This window comes from Protobothrops mucrosquamatus, unplaced genomic scaffold (assembly GCF_001527695.2).
Source record: "Protobothrops mucrosquamatus isolate PMUCROS unplaced genomic scaffold, P.Mucros_1.0 scaffold3020, whole genome shotgun sequence".
NCBI classification, from domain to species: domain Eukaryota; kingdom Metazoa; phylum Chordata; class Lepidosauria; order Squamata; family Viperidae; genus Protobothrops; species Protobothrops mucrosquamatus.
Window position 1 is genome coordinate 67,928 of NW_015389035.1, and position 8,734 is coordinate 76,661.

An 8,734-nucleotide genomic window follows, 5' to 3' on the forward strand; every position below is an offset into this window, starting at 1 on the left:
CTCACCAAACAGGAAGCAGTAAAATGAGGGCATTCAGCCCGATAGATTTACCATCGAGGAAGCACGACTAAACTGCTCCAATGACGTCAACGTGGCACTTCAAAGAATTATTTGAGACATAATTGTATTTCTCTAGCATCTTTTTATTTATGGCGTTTGAGAAACATTTCTACAGCATGGGAGGAAACAGAGGGGGAAAGGTCTTGTTTGATCCTTTGCACAGCATGCTATTTTATATACATTTGATGCACACACACACACACACACACACCCTGCAAGACACCCATCAATTGCAATTCAACACGTGTCTCAATCAGTGTTTTGCCACCTCATCAAGTGTGGACTTCAATTCCCAGAATTCCCCAGCCAGCCATGTGACCAACACCACCCTCTAGTGGCAAGCCAAGGGAGCGTCACCATAAATAAAGCAACAGGGAAATTTTAAGATTCAAGCCTTATGCTCCAACTAAGTTTTCCCGTTGGAAAAGCTCTATGGCTTACACTGGGATCTAACTCTGGAAAATATGATTAGATGTTATGCCCCTTCTTTCCCCTCCTCTTCTGGTTAGTCATCCCAGGGCTAGGGCAGTAATTTGCCACAAAAACCTTAAATTTCATTCAAACTCATGCCAGAAGAGAGAGGGGCAATACACTTAAATGAATAAATAATTATAGGGCCAGTGGAACCTTCTGAGACCAAGTGGCTCATCTAAACATGGTCTCCAGAACATCAAAGTCAAAGCAAACACTGGCTCCTAGTCCTCAAGATTCTACAGGCCATGGTGCTGAGTAGCTTGTTAGTAACAGAAGCTAAGCGAGGAGCCTCCACGACAAGACAAGACATCCAGGGAAGATCAGAAACGGGAACGAGGAAAGTCGTTCTCCTGCAGCCAGAAGCCAGACCAGCTGAGAATGATGGGAACTGTAGTTGGAGGGGACCAGACAGGTAAACTGTCTTAACCGCATCAGACGTTGCTTTCGCAGGCCTTTATCAGAACGCGTTGGGAGTCAGCAGCAAGCTCCTCCAGGCACTGCCTCAACATGGAGTAGGTGGTATGGAAGGAGATACCCCCCGAGGCCAGTGCTCCGTAAATCGGGAAGCGGTGGAGGAAAAGGTTGGCCACCATCAGGCCGGTTCCAGTGGCCTTCCCCAGCAAACTGACCACCACATCCTTGTTGATGCTACGGCCTAGGCAGCTGTGTACTTCTTTTCTCAAGACCTCCATGGACTTCCCGGATCGTTCAGCCAGTCTGGACAAAGATGCTGCGTCAAGGCCAAAGTCCTGCCGGTAACTGGACAACTTCTTCAGCAAAATGGAAACGTCACAGGCGAAGGCCAGGCCCGGCAAAGGGACAGCAGCGACCAAACTGGAAACCAAGGCCACTTTCCAGATCTCCTGGTGAAGGAGCTTCTTCTTCTTCTCTATGACGGCCGAAGAGACTATGGGGAGAGACAGGAGAAAAGCCTGCTGCTTATGGGCGGGCAACTCGTGCTCCAGCGTTTCCTCAAAAGCCTGGAAGTCAAATTTCTCCAGGTAAAAATTGCTGAGAAGGAACACCTTGGCATCGCTCAGCCCAGCCTTGGAAAGCTTGGTCTGGCAGTCCCTTCTGATCACCTCCAGAACTTCGGCTTCCGTGGGTGGATTCTTCTTCCTCCGCTCGGCGTCCAAGTCATTGTCTATCTTGGTGCGTATGAAGTAGAACTGCTTCCCCTGTTGGACAATGGCCCGGGCCAAACGAACGTGGTTTTCTTTAAACCGCTCGGAAGCCAGGATGATGAAGAAATCGTAACGGGGAAACTCCACCGTTTCCAAGTACTTATCAGCCTGGAAGTTGGGCGTTCCTATACCAGGCAGATCCCACAGGATGACGTTGGCGTGCCCAGGATAAGCGTACGGCGTGGGCTCCATCGTGGTTTCGGTCACTCCCGTTGCGGCCGCCCCTTCCGCTTCATCGCTCAGGCCCCTCAAGATATTAACAAAGGTGGATTTTCCAGCGCCCGATTCTCCTGTGACCGCAATATCCAGCTGGGTGTTCCACATGGTTTCCAAACTGGACTGGATTCGAGTCACCACCTCAGAGAGGCCTCCCAGTTCGTAGGCTTCCTGGATCTCGGCAAGCTCTTTTTCACTGAACTCTTCATAGTCGAAGCGGGTAGGCTTCTGCACCCTGTGGAAAGAGGCAAGAGACGGTCAAAGGAACGGGGGATAATAATAATAATAATAATAACAACAACAACAACACTGTAATAATAATAATAAATAATAATAATAAAAATAATAAAAACATCCACATCTGCCTATCCCAGATCCTTGGTAAGGACTCGATAGGTAGACAAAAATGCCAAATCCAGTCTGAACATCTGGCTGACTGTGCGAAGATCAATAATAATAATAATAATAATAATAATAATAATAATAATAATAATAATAATAATAATAATAATGTTGGAAGGGACCTTGGAGGTCATCTAGTCCAACCCCCTGCTCAGGCAGGAAACCCTATACCATTTCGGACAAATGGCTGTTCAGTCTCTTCTTAAAAACTTCCAGTGTTGGAGCATTCACCACTTCTAGAGGCAGGTTGTTCCACTGGTTAATTGTTCTAACTGTCAGGAAGTTTCTCCTTAGTTCTAGGTTGCTTCTCTCCTTTGATTAGTTTCCATCCGTTGCTTCTTGTCCTGCCTTCAGGCGCTTTGGAGAAGAGCTTGACTCCCTCTTCTTTATGGCAACCCCTGAGATATTGGAACCCTGCTATCATGTCCCCCCTCGTCCTTCTCTTCATTAAACTAGACATACCCAATTCCAGCAACCGTTTTTTATATGTTTTAGCCTCCAGTCCCCTGATCATCTTTGTTGCTCTTCTCTGCACTCTTTCTAGCGTCTCAACATCTTTTTTACATCGTGGTGACCAAAATTGGATGCAGTATTCCAAGTGTGGCCTTACCAAGGCCTTGTAAAGTGGTATTAATACTTCACGTGATCTCGATTCTATCCCTCTGTTAATGCTGCCTAGGATTGTATTGGCTTTTTTGGCAGCTGCAACACGCAGCTGGCTCATATCTAAGTGATTGTCCACTAGGACTCCGAGATGGAGAACCTGGATTAAAATCCCGTGTCAGGGTTAAATGCCAGAAAGGTAAACCCAAGCGGGAGAAACAGAGGCAGACAAAATATTAAATATGCATTGCAAAGTCCTTTGGAAAATAAAGTCGCTTCTCCAAAAAGGACCTACAAATGATTTGGTCTTCTATAACATACAGGTAGTCTTCAACTTATAATAGTTTGTTTAGTGATCATTCAAAGTTACGATGACATTGAAAAAAGTAAGACCGTTTTTCACACTTAAAACTGTTGCAGCATCCCCATAGTCACATGATCAAAATTCAGACACTTGGCAACTGATTCATATTTACGACAGTCACAATGTCCCGGGGTCATGCAATTCCCTTTTGCGACCTTCTGACAAGCAACATCAAAGGGCAAGCCAGAGTCACCTAACAACGGTATTACTAACTTAACTGCAGTGATTCACTTAACAACTGTGGCAAGATGGTCGTAAAATGGGGTTAAAACTCGTTTTCGCAAGTGTCTTGCCCAGCAATGGAAATTTAGGGCTGGATCGTGGTCGTACATTGAGCACTGCCTCTACTCAAGAGAAATAAATCTAATTCCAAATGATTAACAATGATATCTAAACAGAAAAGTCCACGTTGTCCACAATCAGTTTCTCAACTCTGCCCCCTGGGCAGGATTCTGGCACAGCTCATCTAAGTCAGGGATAGGCAACCTTGGCCCTTTTATGACTCGTGGACTTCAACTCCCAGAATTCCTGAGCCAGCATGGCTCAGCATGGAAACCTCTCCCTTTCCCCTCAGCATGGCTGGCTCAGGAATTCTGGGAGTTGAAGTCCACGAGTCATAAAAGAGCCAAGGTTGCCGACCTCTGATCTAAGTCAATAAGCTAATACAGTGTTTCTCAACCTTGACAATTTTAAGGCATGTGGACTTCAACTCCCAGAATTCCACAGCCAGCATTGCTGGCTGTGGAATTCTGGGAGTTGAAGTCCACATGCTTTAAAATTGTCAAGGTTGAGAAACACTGAGCTAATAGAACAGAATCTCTGTAGTTCAGGGTTGCATGCTTGCAGATGTTTCATTACATTATAAGATAACATCGCAAGGGCAGGTCAAGAAGCAACGGATGGAAATGAATCAAGGAGAGAAGCAACCTAGAACTAAGGAGACAATTCCTAAGAGTGAGAACAATCAACCAGGGGAACTGCTTCCTTCCAGAAGTTATGAATGCTCCAGCACTAGAAGTCTAATAAAAGAAGGACGAGGGGAGATATGATAGCAGCGTTCCAATATCTCAGGGGCTGCCACAAAGAAGAGGGGGTCAACCTATTCCCCAAAGCGCCTGAAGGCAGGACAAGAAGCAAAGGATGGAAACTAATCAAGGAGAGAAGCAACCTAGATCTAAAGAGATATTTCCTGATAATGAGAACAATTAATTAGTGGAACAAGTTTCCTCCAGAGGTTGTGGGTGCTCCAACACTGGAGGCTTTAAAGAAAAGATTGGACAACCATTTGTCTGAAATAGTATAGGGCAGGGGTAGGCAACCTTGGCTCTTTTATGACTCATGGACTTCAACTCCCAGAATTCCTCAGCCAGCCATGCTCAGGGAAGAGGTTTCCAGCGGCTCAGGAATTCTGGGAGTTGAAGTCTACGAGTCATAAAAGAGCCAAGGTTGCCTACCCCTGGTATAGGGTTTCCTGCCTGAGCAGGGGGTTGGACTAGAAGACCTCCAAGGTCCCTCCCAACTCTGTTATTCTATTCTATTCATTGTCACATTGCAGATCAACCATGTTTACACACCAGAGGAAAGAGACAATAAGAGGCTAAGAAGGAAGCAAAAAGTCCCAAAACATATCCTCCCTAGCAACCCACACCCAGATAAGCAGGAAATAACACCAGACTATCAAGCAGGAACCCATAGCCTAATCAAGGAACCACAGAGGAGGAAAACTGGAACCCCATCAACACTGGCAGAACAAGCTACAGATAATCCTTGGCTTAGGACAGTAATGGAGCCTGCCCATCGCAGCTGTAAGTTTCAACTGTCATAAAGGAGGTCCTTTATGACCTGACTTTATAACCTTTTTTTGCAGCGGTCATGAAATGAAGCCATTGTTTGCTACCGGATGGTTTTGCCAAACACAAGGAAATGCCAATTTTCGGCAAAAATATAAATCTGTCATGTGATTGAGCAAGCCAGTTGCTGAGTGGCATAAATGCGGTCACATTCATTGTTAGAACTTCAGAACCAGGTCATAGGTACCTATTGGGGAGAACCCATTGTAACTTGGAATGGTCGCTAAAGTGACCAGTTGTAAGTCAAAGACTATCTGTACTGTACATAAACAGGGAGCAAACTCCACACTTACTCGCGCTGTTGAGGTTACCTAGTTGCACGATGAAATATCTCCAATCAAGCTCAGAGCACCAAGGACAATATTAACAGCAAGTTAATACTAAAACAAACAACCATCATGCCAACATGACAACGGATTGCAACATTTATAAAGCACATTCAGGAGTTCTCTGAATGTGGGCACTGGTGTTTCCATCCTCCCTTTCTCAGCCTCGGAGATATCAGCCTGGGAAAGTGATCCAGGGGGATCAGCTATGGAAAATAGGAGGATGTTAGTGTATCGGGAGTCTTTTAACCAGAACTCAAGAGGCAGCAATTCCAGGATCCAATCTGGGTCGGTCACCAAGACCAGGGGTTTTGTCCTCCGAGCTTTTGGAGTTGTGCTGGAGCCCATCCTCAAGGAACTTTCCTCACAATCTTCTCACACACACACATTCTGGCAAGAGGATGGGCTCCAGCATGTGTCTGAAAGCTTGGAAGACGAAACCTCTGGTTCCGGTGAGGTTGGATCCTGCAACATTATCCTGCAGTGGTGTCCCAAAGGTGCATTTCCAGGAGGCAAAGAACATTCCAAACTGGCACGTAGCCAGGATATCCTGTGATAAACTTAGTAGCTCCTCCTACTGACCTGCTAATATATTAACTGAATAGCTAAACTACATTACCCATAAGCCATCTCTTAAGGAGACAGCGCTTAACCCAATAAATGCCAAACATTCTAACCCATGATCCAGAACACTTCAGTTGCCAAGAAAGTCCAGTTGCCTCGTGAAAAAGCATCTTTGGGACAACCATGACCTGGATGACTGAGAATCTCCATAGACATTATCCTGGGACACGTATATTCGCCTTCCTTCAAGAGCAATTCCACCTTTCGGTCGGCCGGCTGTCCTACCAACCTTTCATATAGGTGCAGGTCTTTCAGCAAATCTTCTCGCAGATGGGGGCAATCCAGTGCACCAGGCTCAAAAGCAGAGATCAGATATACAAAGGGATCCACCAGCGGGAGGGTCCCCAGAGATTCAGTACAGGCCTCCCGGAGGGCCTGGAGGACTTCTGACCGATTGTAACTTTGTCCCATCAACCGCTTGAGAGTGTGAAGTTCCAGATCAGCCTTGGACCGGGCAAAGTACACTTTTTTGCCTGCCTGCCGGGCCTCCAACACCAGGCGGGCGTGAGAATCCTCAAACTTGTCTTCAGTTACCAATACAATCAGGTCAGCCTCTCTCATCCATTGATCCGCATGTCCCTTGCCATCCATTGAGCGCTCCCACAGAAGTAAATTACTGTAAATTGGGTCAGGGTACATGATGGGCTTTTCAGATTTCACCGGAGCTCCCACGGGGACTGATCCCACATCATCTTCGGTCATCACCCGTACGGCATTCAGAAGAGCTGATTTTCCGACTCCAGATTTTCCCACAAAGATGACAGAAACGTCCCCACAATCGGGGGAACCCGGAGCAGAGTTTGGAGAGGTCTTTGAGGACATGTTCGGTGTTGACGAAGAAATTATCTTTTCTTCTGTGCAGACTGTAAACCCTTCAAGAAGGAAAGACAAAGGTCAGAATGGAAGAAATGTCTTTTTTTTTAGACTAAAATCAAATCCTAAGCACGGCTATAGATATTTTAAGCAGCGCTCGGTCACAAGTGTTGACTACACTAAATCAAAATCAATTGGTCTCAGGCCCAGAGCACAACAAGGTAATAATAATTTCATTTAATTTCACTGCATGCCCATAAAAATTGGGATGGGTACATTTTCACTTCCCTTACCAAAAAAAAGTGCTTATTGTTCTTTTCTTTATTCAAGCTTCTTCCATTTTTCATTGCTCAACAAGACTAACAAATCATAACGACGTTTTCAAATTAGGCAATGATGCAACCAAGATGTGGCCACCAAAATCAGGGATTTTTTTAAAAAAAGGTTTTATCCTGTTTCTACTGTTTTTGCACATAAATCAAGGTGACAAACATACCTAATATTCCTTCTTCCTCCGGTTTTCCCCACAACAGTCCCTCTACAAGGTGGGTTGGGCTGAGACAGAATGACTGACACAAAGCCTCCCAGTTGACTGACCCAAAACCTCCCAGTCAGCTTTCATGTCTGTGGTAGAACTAGAATTCACCGTCTCCTAGTGACTGGCCCAAAGTTTCGTTGACATGTATTTTGAAAGCCTGGAAAATCCAGAGTAGTCTGGCTGCCAGCAGTTGCTAGTTTGTTTAATTCACAGTCACACTACCCAGGGTGCACCATAAAGAGACGAACTAACTTCACACCCTTCACATTTTATTTTACTAGCACTGATGTTGTTACCTAATTAAGGTAATGAAACGTCTGCAAGAACACAAGCAAGCTCAGAGAGCACCAAGGACCTCACATTTTATTTTATTTTTGGGGTGGGTGGGTGTTCTACTAATCTTGTCGAAATGTTAATTTATATTGCCAGTCCACGTATGATATGCCGTACGCTAAAATAAATAAAATAAATGGCCAGCCAGCTTTCATATCAGAGGCGGCACTAGAACTCACTTCACCGGTTCCTGGTTTCTAGACTGGCGTTTTAACAGCTAGGCCAGACTTTTTATTTTCTGGCTTTCACACTAGCTGGGGGATTCTGGGAGTTGAAGTCCACAACACTTTCAGAGTTGCCAAGTCAGAGAAACCCCGTTCTCTATGAGGCCATCTAGCCGGGCATGCTAGAAAGAGGCAGGGAGGGGTGGTGGTGGTTTCTGGAGAATAGCTTGACTCCCTCTTCTTTGGGGCAGCCCCTGAGATATTGGAACACTGCTATCATATCACCCCTAGTTCTTATTATTATTAAACTAGACCAGGGGTAGGCAACCTTGGCTCTTTTAGGACTCGTGGACTTCAATTCCCAGAATTCCTGAGCCAGCGTTGGGGAACTATGGCCCCCTTCATGACTAGTGGACTTCAACTCCCAGAATTTCTGAGCCAGCATGGGGGAACTATGGCCCCTTCATTACTTGTGGACTTCAACTCCCAGAATTCCTGAGCCAGCGTGGGGGAACTATGGCCCCTTCATGACTTGTGGACTTCAACTCCCAGAATTCCTCAGCCAGCATGAGGGAAACTTTGGCCCCTTCATGACTTGTGGACTTCAACTCCCAGAATTCCTCATCCAGCATGGGGAACTATGGCCCCTTCATTACTTGTGGACTTCAACTCCCAGAATTCCTGAGCCAGCATGAGGGAAACTTTGGCCCCTTCATGACTTGTGGACTTCAACTCCCAGAATTCCTCAGCCAGCATGAGGGAAACTTTGGCCCCTTCATGACT

General features: G+C 45.8%; 1 protein-coding gene across 1 annotated transcript; it reads right to left on the reverse strand.

Annotated features, from left to right (window-relative positions):
• Positions 1 to 130: 130 nt before the first annotated feature.
• Positions 131 to 6,970, reverse strand: LOC107296885 (interferon-inducible GTPase 5). Its single transcript, XM_015826238.1, has 2 exons — positions 6,333 to 6,970; positions 131 to 2,169 (listed from the first exon to the last, which is right to left on the reverse strand). Exons 1-2 carry the CDS (start codon positions 6,923 to 6,925, stop codon positions 966 to 968), a joined length of 1,797 nt encoding a protein of 598 aa, XP_015681724.1. The 5' UTR covers positions 6,926 to 6,970; the 3' UTR covers positions 131 to 965.
• Between the last annotated feature and the right edge of the window lie 1,764 nt (positions 6,971 to 8,734).

Bases quoted from the DNA above. Each gene is read 5' to 3' on its own strand.
- LOC107296885 (XM_015826238.1), bottom strand. From the start codon at position 6,925: ATGTCCTCAAAGACCTCTCCAAACTCTGCTCCGGGTTCCCCCGATTGT. The intron at 2,170-6,332 runs GTTGGTAGGACA...CTCTTTCCACAG, and splicing joins GACCTGCACCTATATGAAAG to GGTGCAGAAGCCTACCCGCT.